At 38.1% G+C, this 20,192-nt stretch overlaps 1 protein-coding gene across 1 annotated transcript in view; it reads right to left on the reverse strand.

The window, feature by feature from the left end:
- WASHC5 (WASH complex subunit 5) overlaps positions 1 to 20,192 on the reverse strand; it is a 254,023-nt gene that overhangs the window by 205,935 nt on the left and 27,896 nt on the right. Inside the window, exons 5-6 of the mRNA XM_053715943.1 lie at positions 15,267 to 15,367; positions 988 to 1,180 (exon numbers count right to left, since the gene is read on the reverse strand). Of these exons, the coding sequence (XP_053571918.1) occupies positions 988 to 1,180; positions 15,267 to 15,367 (294 nt within the window). The remainder of the gene's footprint in view (positions 1 to 987; positions 1,181 to 15,266; positions 15,368 to 20,192) is intronic.

The raw sequence follows: 20,192 nt of genomic DNA on the forward strand, positions 1-20,192 counted from the left end.
TACCCCTGCACTGGGAGTAAAAAACAAGCAAAGTTTAAAAATATGTCACACTGTTGTCAGTCTGCCGTGGCACACCTGAGGATCTCTCACGGCACACTAGTGTGCCACGGCACACTGGTTGAAAAACACTGTTATATGCATCCCTGAACAGAAGAGTCTTTAAGGAGCACTTGAAAGTTTAAAAATTAGGGGAGAGTCTTGTAGAGGAACACAGAGTTCCAAAAAATAGGGGCCAGTCTGGAGAAGTAATGTAAAGAGGTAACAAGAGAGGAGGAGAGAAGGAGGTCATGAGCAGAGCGAAGGGGATGGGAGGGAGAGTATCTGGAGACTAGGTTGGAGATATAGGGTGGAGCAGTTTTATTGAGAGCTTTAAAAGTTAGTATTTTGTGATTTATTCTATAGGTTAGAGGAAGCCTATGAAGGGACTGGCAGAGAGGTGCAGCAGATGAGGAGTGATGTGTAAGGAAGATTGGCCTGGCAGAGGCATTTATTATGGATTATAAGGGAGATAGACTACAGCTATGGAGGCCACACATGATGGAGTTGCAATAGGCAAGGCGGGAAATGATGAGATAGTCAATTCAAGTCTTAGTTATGTCTTGTGTGAGGAAGTGGCAAATTTTGGAGATGTTTTTAAGATGGAGACGGCAGGGACTGGCCAAAGACTGGATGTGGGGAATGAAAGAGAGATCTGAGTCAAGTGTGACCCCAAGACATCGGGCATACGGGGTTGAGGTAATGACGTTATTATTAACAGTTAGAGAAAGTTGGGTGGTAGGGATTTTGGAAGAAGAGTGGTGGGGATAAGGAGCTCAGTTTTGCAGAGACTAGACAGTTGTTTAAAATTGCATGCTCTATCTGAATCATGAAAGAAAAATGTTAGGTTTCATATCCCTTTAAGACTAAGCTTATATGTAAATATACAGTATAAAATGCACCAATATGGAATAGCTTATAGCAAATTTTGCATCTGATTGCGTTGCTCACCTGGTTATAGATGTCATCTGACCGCAGTCTCCCAATCACCATACTGATGAAAGCTTCATTGATTGGTACTCGGCAGAAATAACTCTCAGGGTAGTTGGGAGGTCTTTTGGCCCCGGGATGGCTTGAATATCCAGTGCTCCGCAACAGCTTGCAGATATCATCCATGTTGGAGTCGGCAGAAGATCTAGCTGCACTAAAGAAATGAGAAAATGCTTAACATTTAAGGAAAATTTCATTTAAAGTGTCAGTAAACCTAAAATATAATGTTATATAATTCTGCACATAGTGCAGAATTATATAACATTATATTAGCGCTATCGTTACAAAACCTTATTTCCCCTTTGAATTTTTTTAAAAATATGTCAGTGTTTCAGACCCGCTCTCTGCGCTCTTTTGAGCGGGTCTGTTTTTATTACACAGCGCATCGGGCCAGCAGTATAGTCACAGCCCGGCCCGACCGCGCCATAACACTAAGTGTAGCTCGCTCCTGCTGTCAGACAGAGCAGGAGCGAGCTGCACTTAGTGTTATGGCGCGGTCGGGCCGGGCTGTGACTATACAGCTGGCCCGATGCGCTGTGTAATAAAAACAGACCTGCTCAGAAGAGCGGGTCTGAAAAACTGACATGTTTTAAAAAAATTCAATGGGGAAATAAGGTTTTATAATGATAGCACTAATATAATGTTATATAATTCTGCACTATGTGCAGAATTATATAACATTATTTTTTAGGTTTACTGACACTTTAAGGAAAATCTGTACCAAGAATTAATGAAGGGGGCTGGGGGTGGATTTAGGGGACTTAAAACCCCTAGTGCTTCTTTTAAAGTTCTGAGTGATCTATGGTACAGACCTAGGTGTCCTTAAAGGGACATGAAAGTCAACTCAATGGCTCAGTTACAGCATAAAATTGTAATTGTTTTTTAGTTGACTTCTGCCATCCAATTTTCTTTGTTCTTTTGGTGTCCTTTGTTGAAAAGCATACATAGGTAGCTTCAGAAGCAGCTATGCACTACTGAAAGCTAGCTGGTGATTGGCGGCTACGACATTACTTTTTTCATTGGCTCACCAAATCAGCTAAATCCCAATAGCGCATTCCTACTCTGGAGCTGACAATTGCATGGGTTAAACACATAGTTATATGTAAGCACTAGCTCAATAAGTAAATGATCTAACACATTAAAGCAGGGCTCGATAAGCCAGGTGCCAGGGAGACACTGGTGCCTTAGAAATTAGGCCCTGGTGCACTGGTTTACTTCCCCATGACACCTATGGGTGTCCCCCAATCCTTTCTAATCCTTGCAGCCGTGAAATACAAATCCAACTTTTATTGGATTATTATATAATGTGTGTAATAAAAATATATATATAATGTAGAGAGAATAACTCATTGTGTAGGCCATTAAAAATAAATACTTGTTTTTCCCACAGAAAACCTCTAAATTAATTGTTTCCAATGCAGCAAAAGATTCTGGGTAACATATGCAAATGAGGTCTCACATTTATACTTCAATCTGATTATACGCAGGTTCCCTTTAAGCCAGTATATATAAGCTAGTTAGCTTTACTTCCAAATACACATTCTTTGGGTAGTTACTAATCACATCTAGAATTATTGCTGTGTATGATTGCAGACTGTGCAAATATTCCTAGTACGGTAAATGACACCATATATAACCGAGTTCTACAGGTGACCTACTTAATATATAATAGATGGCAGTATATGGAATCACAAACAATTTTACAAAAGAACCGTGTATGGAGAGGTAGGAGACAAGGGGGTGGAATATAGTTGGAGACCACTGAATTCTGTATGGGCTGTGCCATTATGTTCTGTTGTGGTGTAGCTATAGCTTAACTGGTGATATAATTAATAGAGTTAAAGAGACAGATGTCACAATGTAACTCATGATTCAGATAGGGCATGCAATTTTAAATAACATTCCAATTTTCTTTTTATGATAAAATTTGCTTTGTTCTCTTGGTATTCTTTGTTGAAAGCTAAACCTAGGTAGGCGCATATTCTAATTTCTAAGCCCTTGAAGGCCGCCTCTTATCTCAGTGCATGTTGAAAGGTTTTTCAGTTAGACAGGGCTAGTTCATGTATGCCATGTAGATAACATTGTATTCATTCCAGTGGAGTTATTTATGAGTCAGCACTGATTGGCTAAAATCCAAATCTGTCAACGGAAATAAGAGGGCAGTCTGCAGAGGCTTAAATACAAGGTAATCAGAGGTAAAAACTGTACTAATATAACAGTGTTGGTTATGCAAAACGAGGAAATGGGTAATACCTTATGAAACAAGAAAAATTTGGCGTAGACTGTCACTTTAAATTCATTACATTGATGATATCTGATGAGGAGAGGAATCCAAATTGTTCTTATTCCATTCACTGCTTTTACTGTGTTATCTCAGTACAATAGCAGTAAATATTCACAATATCATTGTATATTGTTAAAAAGTAGCTATGCGACAATGTAATCGGAAAAAAAACCTACAGTTTAATGTGTATTTACTTTAAACCGTACTAGATGTTACCATGTGATTAGGTGGAGAATCACAACAAGCTGTTTTGTTTATATTGGGAGCACCTTTACGGTATAGGTCACATCACTTACCTTGTCAAATAATAATATCCATTTTATTGGATATAAATGTCTCACACCTTATTGACCTCTTAATTACTAGTGAATCTATTCTGATAAATTCTGATAAAGAAAAACAAATCGTTGAGCTATAGAAGAAGTTAAACAGTAGCTTAATAAAATAACATAATTTATGTAAGAACTTACCTGATAAATTCATTTCTTTCATATTAGCAAGAGTCCATGAGCTAGTGACGTATGGGATATACATTCCTACCAGGAGGGGCAAAGTTTCCCAAACCTCAAAATGCCTATAAATACACCCCTCACCACACCCACAATTCAGTTTAACGAATAGCCAAGAAGTGGGGTGACAAAAAAGTGCGAAAGCATATAAAATAAGGAATTGGAATAATTGTGCTTTATACAAAATCATAACCACCACAAAAAAAGGGCGGGCCTCATGGACTCTTGCTAATATGAAAGAAATGAATTTATCAGGTAAGTTCTTACATAAATTATGTTTTCTTTCATGTAATTAGCAAGAGTCCATGAGCTAGTGACGTATGGGATAATGACTACCCAAGATGTGGATCTTTCCACACAAGAGTCACTAGAGAGGGAGGGATAAAATAAAGACAGCCAATTCCTGCTGAAAATAATCCACACCCAAAATAAAGTTTAACGAAAAACATAAGCAGAAGATTCAAACTGAAACCGCTGCCTGAAGTACTTTTCTACCAAAAACTGCTTCAGAAGAAGAAAATACATCAAAATGGTAGAATTTAGTAAAAGTATGCAAAGAGGACCAAGTTGCTGCTTTGCAGATCTGGTCAACCGAAGCTTCATTCCTAAACGCCCAGGAAGTAGAAACTGACCTAGTAGAATGAGCCGTAATTCTCTGAGGCGGAGCTTTACCCGACTCAACATAGGCAAGATGAATTAAAGATTTCAACCAAGATGCCAAAGAAATGGCAGAAGCTTTCTGGCCTTTTCTAGAACCGGAAAAGATAACAAATAGACTAGAAGTCTTACGGAAAGATTTCGTAGCTTCAACATAATATTTCAAAGCTCTAACAACATCCAAAGAATGCAACGATTTCTCCTTAGAATTCTTAGGATTAGGACATAATGAAGGAACCACAATTTCCCTACTAATGTTGTTGGAATTCACAACTTTAGGTAAAAATTCAAAAGAAGTTCGCAACACCGCCTTATCCTGATGAAAAATCAGAAAAGGAGACTCACAAGAAAGAGCAGATAATTCAGAAACTCTTCTGGCAGAAGAGATGGCCAAAAGGAACAAAACTTTCCAAGAAAGTAATTTAATGTCCAATGAATGCATAGGTTCAAACGGAGAAGCTTGAAGAGCTCCCAGAACCAAATTCAAACTCCAAGGAGGAGAAATTGACTTAATGACAGGTTTTATACGTACCAAAGCTTGTACAAAACAATGAATATCAGGAAGAATAGCAATCTTTCTGTGAAAAAGAACAGAAAGAGCAGAGATTTGTCCTTTCAAAGAACTTGCGGACAAACCTTTATCTAAACCATCCTGAAGAAACTGTAAAATTCTCGGTATTCTAAAAGAATGCCAAGAAAAATGATGAGAAAGACACCAAGAAATATAAGTCTTCCAGACTCTATAATATATCTCTCGTGATACAGATTTACGAGCCTGTAACATAGTATTAATGACAGAGTCAGAGAAACCTCTTTAACCAAGAATCAAGCGTTCAATCTCCATACCTTTAAATTTAAGGATTTCAGATCCTGATGGAAAAAGGGACCTTGTGACAGAAGGTCTGGTCTTAACGGAAGAGTCCACGGTTGGCAAGAGGCCATCCGGACAAGATCCGCATACCAAAACCTGTGAGGCCATGCCGGAGCTACCAGCAGAACAAACGAGCATTCCTTCAGAATCTTGGAGATTACTCTTGGAAGAAGAACTAGAGGCGGAAAGATATAGGCAGGATGATACTTCCAAGGAAGTGATAATGCATCTACTGCCTCCGCCTGAGGATCCCGGGATCTGGACAGATACCTGGGAAGTTTCTTGTTTAGATGGGACGCCATCAGATCTATTTCTGGAATTTCCCACATTTGAACAATCTGAAGAAATACCTCTGGGTGAAGAGACCATTCGCCCGGATGCAACGTTTGGCGACTGAGATAATCCGCTTCCCAATTGTCTATACCTGGGATATGAACCGCAGAGATTAGACAGGAGCTGGATTCCGCCCAAACCAAAATTCGAGATACTTCTTTCATAGCCAGAGGACTGTGAGTCCCTCCTTGATGATTGATGTATGCCACAGTTGTGACATTGTCTGTCTGAAAACAAATGAACGATTCTCTCTTCAGAAGAGGCCAAAACTGAAGAGCTCTGAAAATTGCACGGAGTTCCAAAATATTGATCGGTAATCTCACATCCTGAGATTCCCAAACTCCTTGTGCTGTCAGAGATCCCCACACAGCTCCCCAACCCGTGAGACTTGCATCTGTTGAAATTACAGTCCAGGTCGGAAGCACAAAAGAAGCCCCCTGAATCAAACGATGGTGATCTGTCCACCATGTTAGAGAGTGTCGAACAATCGGTTTTAAAGATATTGTTTGAGAAATCTTCGTGTAATCCTTGCACCATTGCTTCAGCATACAGAGCTGAAGAGGTCGCATGTGAAAACGAGCAAAGGGGATCGCGTCCGATGCAGCAGTCATAAGACCTAGAATTTCCATGCATAAGGCTACCGAAGGGAATGATTGTGACTGAAGGTTTCGACAAGCTGCAATCAATTTTAGACGTCTCTTGTCTGTTAAAGACAGAGTCATGGACACTGAATCCATCTGGAAACCCAGAAAGGTTACCCTTGTCTGAGGAATCAAAGAACTTTTTTGTAAATTGATCCTCCAACCATGATCTTGAAGAAACAACACAAGTCGATTCGTATGAGATTCTGCTAAATGTAAAGACTGAGCAAGTACCAAGATATCGTCCAAATAAGGAAATACCACAATACCCTGTTCTCTGATTACAGACAGAAGGGCACCCAGAACCTTTGTAAAAATTCTTGGAGCTGTAGCTAGGCCAAACGGCAGAGCCACAAACTGGTAATGCTTGTCCAGAAAAGAGAATCTCAGGAACTGATAATGATCTGGATGAATCGGAATATGCAGATATGCATCCTGTAAATCTATTGTGGACATAAAATTCCCTTGCTGAACAAAAGGCAAGATAGTCCTTACAGTTACCATTTTGAACGTTGGTATTCGTACATAACGATTCAATATTTTTAGATCCAGAACTGGTCTGAAGGAGTTCTCCTTCTTTGGTACAATGAAGAGATTTGAATAAAACCCCATCCCCTGTTCCGGAACTGGAACTGGCATAATTACTCCAGTCAACTCTAGATCTGAAACACATTTCAGAAACGCTTGAGCTTTTACTGGATTTACTGGGACACGGGAAAGAAAAAATCTCTTTGCAGGAGGTCTCATCTTGAAACCAATCCTGTACCCTTCCGAAACAATGTTCTGAATCCAAAGATTGTGAACAGAATTGATCCAAATTTCTTTGAAAAAACGTAACCTGCCCCCTACCAGCTGAGCTGGAATGAGGGCCGCACCTTCATATGGACTTAGAAGCAGGCTTTGCCTTTCTAGCTGGCTTGGATTTATTCCAGACTGGAGATGGTTTCCAAACTGAAACTGCTCCTGAAGATGAAGGATCAGGCTTTTGTTCTTTGTTGAAACGAAAGGAACGAAAACGATTATTAGCCCTACTTTTACCTTTAGATTTTTTATCCTGTGGTAAAAAAGTTCCTTTCCCACCAGTAACAGTTGAAATGATGGAATCCAACTGAGAACCAAATAATTTGTTACCCTGGAAAGAAATAGAAAGTAAAGTTGATTTAGAAGCCATATCAGCATTCCAAGTTTTAAGCCATAAAGCTCTTCTAGCTAAAATAGCTAGAGACATAAACCTGACATCAACTCTGATAATATCAAAAATGGCATCACAGATAAAATTATTAGCATGTTGTAGAAGAATAATAATATCATGAGAATCACGATGTGTTACTTGTTGCGCTAAAGTTTCCAACCAAAAAGTTGAAGCTGCAGCAACATCAGCCAAAGATATAGCAGGTCTAAGAAGATTACCTGAACACAGATAAGCTTTTCTTAGGAAGGACTCAATTTTCCTATCTAGAGGATCCTTAAACGAAGTACCATCTGACGTAGGAATAGTAGTACGTTTAGCAAGGGTAGAAATAGCCCCATCAACTTTAGGGATTTTGTCCCAAAATTCCAATCTGTCAGACGGCACAGGATATAAATGCTTAAAACGTTTAGAAGGAGTAAATGAATTACCCAATTTATCCCATTCTTTGGATATTACTGCAGAAATAGCATTAGGAACAGGAAAAACTTCTGGAATAACCACAGGGGCTTTAAATACCTTATCCAAACGTTTAGAATTAGTATCAGGAGGACCAGAATCCTCTATTTCTAAAGCAATTAGTACTTCTTTAAGTAAAGAACGAACAAATTCCATTTTAAATAAATATGAAGATTTATCAGCATCAACCTCAGAGACAGAATCCTCTGAACCAGAGGAGTCATCAGAATCAGAATGATGATGTTCATTTAAAAATTCGTCTGTAGGAAGAGAAGTTTTAAAAGATTTTTTACGTTTACTAGAAGGAGAAATAACAGACATAGCCTTCTTTATGGATTCAGAAACAAAATCTCTTATATCATCAGAAACATTCTGCACCTTAGATGTTGAAGGAACTGCAACAGGCAATGGTACTTTACTAAAGGAAATATTATCTGCTTTAACAAGTTTGTCATGACAATCAATACAAACAACAGCTGGAGAAATGGCTACCAAAAGTTTACAGCAGATGCACTTAGCTTTGGTAGATTCAGCACTTGACAGCGATTTTCCTGTAGTATCTTCTGACTCAGATGCAACGTGAGACATCTTGCAATATGTAAGAGAAAAAACAACATATATATGAAGCAAAATTGATCAAATTCCTTAAATGACAGTTTCAGGAATGGGAAAAAATGCCAATAACAAGCCTCTAGCAACCAGAAGCAATAAAAAATGAGACTTAAATAATTGAGACTAAAGCGACGCCCATATTATTTGGAGCCTAAATGCTTTTGGCGCCAAAATGACGCCACATCCGGAACGCCGACATTTTTGGCGCGAAATAACGTCAAAAAATGACGTAACTTCCGGCGACACGTATGACGCCGGAAACGGAAATAGAATTTTGCGCCAAAAAAGTCCGCGCAAAAAATGACGTAATAAAATGAAGCATTTTCAGCCCCCGCGAGCCTAATAGCCCACCGGGAAGAGTCAAATTTTTGAAGGTAAGAAAAATGAATAAATCAAAAAAAGCATTATCCCAAATATGAAACTGACTGTCTGAAAATAAGGAAAGTTGAACATTCTGAGTCAAGGCAAATAAATGTTTGAATACATATATTTAGAACTTTATAAACAAAGTGCCCAACCATAGCTTGGAGTGTCACAGAAAATAAGACTTACTTACCCCAGGACACTCATCTACATATAGCAGATAGCCAAACCAGTACTGAAACGAGAATCAGCAGAGGTAATGGTATATATAAGAGTATATCGTCGATCTGAAAAGGGAGGTAAGAGATGAATCTCTACGACCGATAACAGAGAACCTATGAAATAGACCCCGTAGAAGGAGATCACTGCATTCAAATAGGCAATACTCTTCTCACATCCCTCTGACATTCACTGCACGCTGAGAGGAAAACCGGGCTCCAACTTGCTGCGGAGCGCATATCAACGTAGAATCTAGCACAAACTTACTTCACCACCTCCATCGGAGGCAAAGTTTGTAAAACTGAATTGTGGGTGTGGTGAGGGGTGTATTTATAGGCATTTTGAGGTTTGGGAAACTTTGCCCCTCCTGGTAGGAATGTATATCCCATACGTCACTAGCTCATGGACTCTTGCTAATTACATGAAAGAAATAAGGAATTGGAATAATTGTGCTTTATACAAAAAAATCATAACCACCACAAAAAAGGGTGGGCCTCATGGACTCTTGCTAATATGAAAGAAATGAATTTATCAGGTAAGTTCTTACATAAATTATGTTTTCTTTCATGTAATTAGCAAGAGTCCATGAGCTAGTGACGTATGGGATAATGACTACCCAAGATGTGGATCTTTCCACGCAAGAGTCACTAGAGAGGGAGGGATAAAATAAAGACAGCCAATTCCTGCTGAAAATAATCCACACCCAAAATAAAGTTTAAAGAAAACATAAGCAGAAGATTCAAACTGAAACCGCTGCCTGAAGTACTTTTCTACCAAAAACTGCTTCAGAAGAAGAAAACACATCAAAATGGTAGAATTTAGTAAAAGTATGCAAAGAGGAACCAAGTTGCTGCTTTGCAAATCTGAACAACCGAAGCTTCATTCCTAAACGCCCAGGAAGTAAAAACTGACCTAGTAGAATGAGCTGTAATCCTTTGAGGCAGAGTTTTACCCGACTCGACATAGGCATGATGAATTAAAGATTTCAACCAAGATGCCAAAGAAATGGCAGAAGCTTTCTGGCCTTTTCTAGAACCAGAAAAGATGAAAAATAGACTAGAAGTCTTTCGGAAAGACTTAGTAGCTTCAATATAATATTTCAAAGCTCTAACAACATCCAAAGAATGCAATGATTTCTCCTTAGAATTCTTAGGATTAGGACATAATGAAGGAACCACAATTTCTCTACTAATGTTGTTAGAATACACAACCTTAGGTAAAAATTCAAAAGAAGTTCGCAACACCGCCTTATCCTGATGAAAAATCAGAAAAGGAGACTCACAAGAAGAGCAGATAATTCAGAGACTCTTCTGGCAGAAGAGATGGCCAAAAGAAACAAAACTTTCCAAGAAAAAAGTTTAATGTCCAATGAATGCATGGGTTCAAAAGGAGGAGCTAGAAGAGCCCCCAGAACCAAATTCAAACTCCAAGGAGGAGAAATTGACTGAATGACAGGTTTTATACGAACCAAGTCTTGTACAAAACAATGAATATCAGGAAGATTAGCAATCTTTCTGTGAAAAAGAACAGAAAGGGCAGAGATTTGTCCTGTCAAGGAACTTGCGGACAAACCTTTATCTAAACCATCCTGAAGAAACTGTAAAAATTCTCGGAATTCTAAAAGAATGCCAGGAAAAATGATGAGAAGACACCAAGAAATATAAGTCTTCCAGACTCTATAATATATCTCTCTAGATACAGATTAATCACAGAGTCAGAGAAACCTCTTTGACCAAGAATCAAGCGTTCAATCTCCATACCCTTAAATTTAAAGATTTGAGATCCTGATGGAAAAAAAGGACCTTGCGACAGAAGGTCTGGTCTTAACGGAAGAGCCCACGGTTGGCAAGAGGCCATCCGAAAAAGATCCGTCCATGCTGGAGCTACCAGCAGAACAAACGAGCATTCCTTCAGAATCTTGGAGATTACTCTTGGAAGAAGAACTAGAGGCGGAGAGATATAGGCAGGATGATACTTCCAAGGAAGTAATAATGCATTCACTGCCTCCGCCTGAGGATCCCGGGATCTGAACAGATACCTGGGAAGTTTCTTGTTTAGATGAGAAGCCATCAGATCTATTTCTGGAAGTTCCCACATTTGAACAATCTGAAGAAATACCTCTGGGTGAAGAGACCATTCGCCCGGATACAACGTTTGACGACTGAGATAATCCGCTTCCCAATTGTCTATACCTGGGAAATGAACCGCAGAGATTAGACAGGAGCTGGATTCCGCCCAAACCAGAATTCGAGATACTTCTTTCATAGCCAGAGGACTGTGAGAGTCCCTCCTTGATGATTGATGTATGCCACAGTTGTGACATTGTCTGTCTGAAAACAAATGAACGACTCTCTCTTCAGAAGAGGCCAAGACTGAAGAGCTCTGAAAATTGCACGGAGTTCCAAAATATTGATCGGTAATCTCACCTCCTGAGATTCCCAAACCCCTTGTGTCGTCAGAGACCCCCACACAGCTCCCCAACCTGTAAGACTTGCATCTGTTGAAATTACAGTCCAGGTCGGAAGAACAAAAGAAGCCCCCTGAACTAAACGATGGTGATCTGTCCACCACGTCAGAGAGTGTCGTACAATCGGTTTTAAAGATATTAATTGAGATATCTTTGTGTAATCCCTGTACCATTGGTTCAGCATACAGAGCTGAAGAGGTCGCATGTGAAAATGAGCAAAGGAGATTGCGTCCGATGCAGCAGTCATAAGACCTAAAATTTCCATGCATAAGGCTACCAAAGGGAATGATTGTGACTGAAGGTTTTGACAAGCTGATATCAATGTTAGACTTCTCTTGTCTGACAAAGACAGAGTCATAGACACAATCTATCTGGAAACCTAAAAAGGTTACCCTTGTCTGAGGAATCAATGAACTTTTTGGTAAATTGATCCTCCAACCATGATCTTGAAGAAACAACAGAAGTCAATTCGTATGAGATTCTGCTAAATGTGAAGACTGAGCAAGTACCAAGATATCGTCCAAATAAGGAAATACCACAATACCCTGTTCTCTGATTACAGACAGAAGGGCACCGAGAACCTTTGTAAAAATTCTTGGAGCTGATGCTAGGCCAAACGGTAAAGCCACAAAACTGGTAATGCTTGTCTAGAAAAGAGAATCTCAGAAAAAGTGATCTGGATGAATCGGAATATGCAGATATGCATCCTGTAAATCTATTGTAGACATATAATGCCCTTGCTGAACAAAAGGCAGGATAGTCCTTACAGTTACCATCTTGAATGTTGGTATCCTTACATAACGATTCAAAATTGATAGATCCGGAACTGATCTGAAGGAATTGACCTTCTTTGGTACAATGAAGAGATAGAATAAAACCCCAGCCCCTGTTCCAGAACTGGAACTGGCATAATTACTCCAGCCAACTCTAGATCTGAAACACATTTCAGAAATGTTTGAGCCTTTGCTGGGTTTACTGTAACACGGGAAAGAAAAAATCTCTTTGCAGGAGGCCTTAACTTGAAGCCAATTCTGTACCCTTCTGAAACAATGTTCTGAAACCAGAGATTGTGAACGGAATTGATCCAAATTTCTTTGAAAAAAACGTAAACTGCCCCATACCAGCTGAGCTGGAATGAGGGCCGCACCTTCATGGGGACTTAGGAGCTGGCTTTGGGTATCTATAAGGCTTGAATATATTCCAAAGTGAAGATGGTTTCCAAACTGATACCGCTCCTGAGGATGAAGGATCAGGCTTTTGTTCCTTGTTGTGATGAAAGGAACGAAAACGATTATTAGACCTAAATTTACCTTAGATTTTTTATCCTGTGGTAAAAAAGTTCCCTTCCTTCCAGTAACAGTTGAGATAAAAGAATCCAACTGAGAACCGAATAATTTATTACCCTGGAAAGAAAGGGATAGCAAAGTTGACTTAGAAGACATATCAGCATTCCAAGTTTTAAGCCATAAAGCTCTTCTAGCTAAAATAGCTAGAGACATATACCTGACATCAACTCTGATAATATCAAAGATGGCATCACAAATAAAATAATTAGCATGTTATAGAAGAATAATAATGCTATGAGAATTATGATCTGTTACTTGTTGCGCTAAAGCTTCTAACCAAAAAGTTGAAGCTGCAGCAACATCCGCTAAAAATATAGCAGGAGTAGAGACAGCCCCATTAACCTTAGGGATTTTGTCCCAAACTCTAATCTGTCAGATGGCACAGGATATAATTGCTTAAAACGTTTTAAAAGGAGTAAATGAATTACCCAAATTATTCCATTCCCTGCAAATTACTTCAGAAATAGCATCAGGGACAGGAAACACTTCTGGAATAACTACAGGAGATTTAAAAAAAACCTTATATAAACGTTTAGTTTTAGTATCAAGAGGACCAGAATCCTCTATTTCTAATGCAATTAATACTTCTTTAAATAAAGAACGAATAAATTCCATCTTGAACAAATACAAAGATTTATCAGCATCAACCTCTGAGACAGAAACCTCTGAACCAGAAGAACCATTATCAGTATCAGAATGATGATGTTCATTTAAAAATTCATCTGAAAAAATAGAAGTTTTAAAAGACTTTTATGTATACTAGAAGGAGAAATAACAGACATAGCCTTCTTAATGAATTTAGAAACAAAATCTCTTATGTTATCAGGAACACTCTGAGTATTAGATGTTGACGGAACAGCAACAGGTAATGTAACAGTACTAAAGGAAATTTTATCTGCATTAACAAGTTTGTCATAACATTTAATACAAACAACAGCTGAAGGAACAGATACCAAAAGTGATACACTTAGCTTTGGTAGCTCCAGCACCGGGCAGCGATTTTCCTGAAGTATCTTCTGACTCAGTTGCAACGTGGAACATCTTGCAATATGTAATAGAAAAAACAACATATAAAGCAAAATTGATCAAATTCCTTAAATGACAGTTTCAGGAATGGGAAAAAAATGCCAGTGAACAAGCTTCTAGCAACCAGAAGCAATAAATAATGAGACTTAAATAATGTGGAGACAAAAGTGACGCCCATATTTTTTTAGCGCCAAATAAGACGCCCACATTATTTGGCGCCTAAATGCTTTTGGCGCCAAAAATGACGCCACATCCGGAACGCCGACACTTTTGACGCAAAAGAACGTCAAAAAATGACGCAACTTCCGGCGACACGTATGACGCCGGAAACAGAAAAAAATTTTGCGCCAAAAAAGTCCGCGCCAAGAATGACGCAATAAAATGAAGCATTTTCAGCCCCCGCGAGCCTAACAGCCCACAGGGAAAAAGCCAAATTTTTTAAGGTAAGAAAAAATGATTGATTCAAATGCATTATCCCAAATATGAAACTGACTGTCTGAAAATAAGGAATGTTGAACATCCTGAGTCAAGGCAAATAAATGTTTTAATACATATATTTAGAACTTTATAAAAAAGTGCCCAACCATAGCTTAGAGTGTCACAGAAAATAAGACTTACTTACCCCAGGACACTCATCTACAAGTAGTAGAAAGCCAAACCAGTACTGAAACGAGAATCAGCAGAGGTAATGGTATATATATGAGTATATCGTCGATCTGAAAAGGGAGGTAAGAGATGAATCTCTACGACCGATAACAGAGAACCTATGAAATAGACCCCGTAGAAGGAGATAATTGAATTCAAATAGGCAATACTCTCCTCACATCCCTCTGACATTCACTGCACGCTGAGAGGAAAACCGGGCTCCAACCTGCTGCGGAGCGCATATCAACGTAGAATTTTAGCACAAACTTACTTCACCACCTCCACAGGAGGCAAAGTTTGTAAAACTGATTTGTGGGTGTGGTGAGGGGTGTATTTATAGGCATTTTAAGGTTTGGGAAACTTTGCCCCTCCTGGTAGGAATGTATATCCCATACGTCACTAGCTCATGGACTCTTGCTAATTACATGAAAGAAATAAGTATTAATCACAATGAACCCAAAGGAGAAATGGATGATGTGCAAAGGGAATGCAATTCCATTAAAAGCAGAGGAAGAATTTAGATCTAGATACATACGTTACGATTTAGCAAGTTTTTGCATACAGAGCATTTTTATTCTCAAGACTATAGAATGTTCAGGCATTTCCTATGGAGACATACCTGTAGCGGTAATATGACACCAGCATTCTCTCGCGCACCTCCCCTTCAATCTTTTCATCTATGACCAGCAACATGACACCGTACAGGTACAAAGCTTCACACTGTTTGGCAGAGATAGAACTATGTCAAAATATACAGACAACACTATGGGGTAGATTTATCAAAGCCATTCTCCTTTAATTCCGTCCAAAATAGCGCATACGAACTGATCGTCCTATTCATCAAAGCTCTCTGCGCCTATAATTGCGCGAATCTGAAAGAAACTTCTTCGCACTCCGCTTGCATTTGCCTAGGCACACGGGCGCTCTCCCGAGTGCAACAATATACATTAGTAATAGGCGTAATTTAACAGCCCGACCTACAAATACACCCAAGTTTCTTATTTATCATTGCTTTGCGCTGATAGGGAACTGAAATTTCGGCTGTAATTGCGTGTTGTATATTTCGCCAAACAGACTGAGGCGAACACCATTATAATACATGCTTTTACATCTTGTGATGCAGTACTTTCTTCTTTGTAACAAAATTTTCAAAGACTCAGCACCAAGAAGAGACTATTATTGCCAGAAATTGAAAGGCGCATATGGGTACAAACTGGTTATATATATATATATATTTGTTTTTTGCAATCTTAAATTATTAACATATGGCAAAAACAGCACAGAAACATGATATAATATAAATATAAGCTAAATAGTTACCTAAAAAACGCTTTTTTAATAATGAAAACATGGCGGCGTAAATATTTATAGGGATGTACTGTGATAAATAGGGAGTAAAAGAAGTGAGCGCCTAAGAGGCAGAGGTGGATAAGAACATTAAACAGCTAATTTTAATAATGCATAATAAATTTACAAGTATAAAAAACATGGACTCTTGAAAAAGGCCTGTTATCAGGCCGAAACGCGTCGACATATAATTGGTGAGATAATTTCTGATACCTTAAACAAGTATTTAACAAATTGTCTACAGTATTGTTTTTATTTTATTTTCACATGAATTTTTAGTTATGCCACTATAAACAATGGGACTATAAGGAAAAGTAACCACTCAAGAATCACCTCCATTTTTTATAAAATTTTTATTTATTTTTTGATCACTGTATTCACATTTTTATCACTTTTATATCACAAATGTTTGCAGCAATTGCTTTTTTGATATCTTTTAAATAAATTTCTCTTTTTGGCATCTTTCACTTTTTTGTATCTTCACAATTTTGGATCCTTTTTATGGAGCTTTCATTTGCAAAGTTTTTCTACACATATAGCACCACTTCCTTTTAAAATATTCACTTGCAGACATCAAATAATTTTTTGGATATATATACTGGATTTATAATTTGGATCACCTTAATATTGGCATCTACTACTGTTTTTTACATCAAATACAGCTGTATCAGAGACAGTACCTTATAATTTTGTCGTGGTGTAACTACTTGTCTGACAACATCATTTTATTACCTTTTTATTTTTCATAATTTATTGTTATTTATTTGTTATGCATTCATGGATACATGTTTTTTATACTTGTAAATTTGTTAAGCATTATTAAAATTAACTGTTTAATGTTCTTATCCACCTCTGCCTCTTAGGCGCTCACTTCTTTTACTCACTGTATTGATTACCTTAGGCTGACTAGGCATCCTTTTGAAGAGAGCTGTAGGTGATTTTACTAGCGCTAGACCTACGCACCTCTTTTTACATAAATAGGGAGTAAATGCTTTTTCCGACAGGCAAAATTTATCATTATTACGCCCCAGCTCGTCTGCGCAAAGTTACGTCTATTTTTTTTATTAATTCAGGCGCACATGTGCGCTTCTCTGGAGGCGAGCTGGGGTGCAGTTACAGGCGAAGCACATACAGAGTTCGCCTAGCCTTTGATAAATCTAGCCCTATATGTGCTGAAATCCCCAATGTTTTCTGCCAGATTATTGATAAAAAGGGACATTAGATTATCTTACATATGTTCCAGTTCTTAAATAATCATGAAATTAAAATCTAGAGTGTAAGGAAAAAAACCTTTCAATTTACGTCTTGCTTTTGGTATACTTTGTTAAAAAGTAGCACCTTTCAATGAGAGCATACTGAAGTAGGCTCAGGAGTGTGCACATTTACTGAGTGCTATAAAGCAGCAGTGTTAGTTATATGATTTTTTTTGTATGTTCTGCTTAAAGGGACACAAAACCCAAACATTTTCTTTCAAATTTACTTCTATTATCTAATTTGCTTCATTCTCTTGGTATCTTTTGTTGAAAAGAATACCTAGGTAGGCTCATGAGCTATGCCTCTTGTCACTGGCTTACAGTTGTGCTCAGCTAGCTCCCAGTAGTGCATTGCTGCTCCTTCAATAAAAAGGATAACAAGATAATGAAGCAAAATTGATATTACAGGTAAATTGGAAAGTTACAAACATTGGTTTGAATCACAAGGAGAATGCACTTCTCTAGCACTTCTGTTACCCCTATAAATGTGCGGCATCCAACTAGGCTGAAAAGAAACAAGGGGTGGAGTTTTTTATATTTTTAAAACATAACTTTTATTATTAGCAAAAATTCTATAAAATCCTAGTGTGCGGGTGTGTAATTTAAAAAAAACATAGAAACTCAAATCTGCATCAATATTTAGAGTGAGTAGCATAAGGATAGTTTACTGTAATATTCTTCAGATTAGCTAGTGTGTTTGGAGGGCTACTGGGTGAATATAATATGATTTGCTTTCTTGGCTATGAATTATTTATATAATTATTCACCAAGGGGCATCGGTGTGTCCTTGTACATAGCTGTATTCAGCTGTCCCTTTGTAATTTGGTTGCAGTACCTAAGAAATACAATATAAGTCTACCCCGTAATAAAGTGGATCATATATTTTAATGTTAAAAAGATATAGTGCTGACACTCCGTCAGTAGATGTATAACGTTTTAGTGGTTGTAAGTGTGCCCAAATCTGGGCTGAATAGATTACACGGGTGACTTCGTTTTGTATTTATACTTCATATGAAAGACCACTTTTGAAGGGTGTACAGATACATTATTAATATATAAGTATGGTGCTCATATATTGTTGTCTTAGAGTGAGGTAGATCTCGGTATCGGTATTATTACTTTTGGCATCTTATACAGTGTTGTGATTGCAATACTGGAGAAATAAAGTATAAGTCTACACCAGAAGAAGGTGGATTTAATATTTGATATTGGATGGCTACAATTTATATTGTTGTAGTTAAAGTAATCAGCGCCTTATTTTGGCATAGATATATTTGCTTTTACACAATTTCTACAATACCATAATCCACTCATATATATCATTGGTGCTCTTATAACCTTCCACACTTGTGGCGTTAGACGTTTGATGTATTTAATAGCCCCTGAGATATCAATACTTGTGTAAGCACTCTACTATTTTACAGAGTCAATTTTAGAAAGAGTTGAAGGTGTTTCATCAATGAATGCATCACCTTATGCTAAGTATTCACGTTATAAAAATAGTGAGTGTGTCCAAATCTAGGTTACATATATTGCAAAGGTTACTGCTTTATATGTTTACATATAGTATAGGGAGCCACCTGAAAAGGGTATAATATGGCACTATTTTGGAAAGTTGTTTAAAATTGTATGTTCTTACTGTATAATGAAAGGAAAATTGTGGGTTTCATGTCCCTTTAAAGCAAATCTAAGCAACTCTCAGGATATCCTTTATAGATATTCTCTATTCCTTTATAACCTGTTGCTTAAACAAAATAATAAGTAGTCCTTAAAGGGACATTAGATTATCTTATTTTTCATTTCTATATCTAGGAGGAGACATTTTAAAATGTAAACAGCAGATGTCCCTACCCTAAATAAAACATTTCATGATGGTGGAAGAATGTCTCTGTCCACCAATAGAGACGTAGGTGTTGTCTTGATCAGCCAATAAGCAATTTGTCATTAGAGTTGCACAGCCATGCACCTGTTAACCAAAACATTGTTTCCACAACATTTCTTCCACACACAAAACTACATTTAACGATATTATAGATTACTCATTCATACAAATGATAAAAAAAAAAAATTGTTTTGTGCCACTGACTGACTGTACTATATGAATTTAATGGGACACTAAAGTCAAAATGAAACTTAAATGATTCAGATAGAGCATTGTGCACAGTCTTTTTATAAGCACAGTTTCTGAGGCACCAGAACCTACTGAGCATGTGCAAGAGTTCACAGTGTATATGCATATGAGTTTGTGATTGGTTGATGGCTGTCATGTGATACAGGAAAATCTACTGCTCATTTAAAATCCGAGTAAGTGCTATTGCATTGTCTTTTTTATAATGCATGTCGATAACACAATTCTACCGTATAACTGTTACTTTTCTGTAAATAAACAGGATCATTGTTTGATTCCTTTGTTGTCTATTTAAAGCCTTAAGCTGTCTCTCTGAGGATGCTTCATGAATTAATCTCCAAATTTACCAATAAAAAGGTAAGACTCAACCACAAACACTATACAAAATATTCCGCTAGATTTAGAGTACTGCGTCCAAAGGGGTGCGTTAGCTACGCGTGTATTTTTCCCCCCGCACCTTTTAAATACCGCTGGTATTTAGAGTTCACAGAAGGGCTGCGTTAGGCTCCAAAAAGGGAGCGTAGAGCATAATTTACCGCCACTGCAACTCTCAATACCAGCGGTGCTTACGGACGCGGCCAGCTTCAAAAACGTGCTCGTGCACGATTCCCCCATAGGAAACAATGGGGCAGTTTGAGCTGAAAAAAAACCTAACACCTGCAAAAAAGCAGCGTTCAGCTCCTAACGCAGCCCCATTGTTTCCTATGGGGAAACACTTCCTATGTCTGCACCTAACACCCTAACATGTACCCCGAGACTAAACACCCCTAATATTTACTTATTAACCTCTAATCTGCCGCCCCCGCTATCGCTGACC

Source organism: Bombina bombina, chromosome 5, assembly GCF_027579735.1.
Source record: "Bombina bombina isolate aBomBom1 chromosome 5, aBomBom1.pri, whole genome shotgun sequence".
Classification (NCBI taxonomy): Eukaryota; Metazoa; Chordata; class Amphibia; order Anura; family Bombinatoridae; genus Bombina; species Bombina bombina.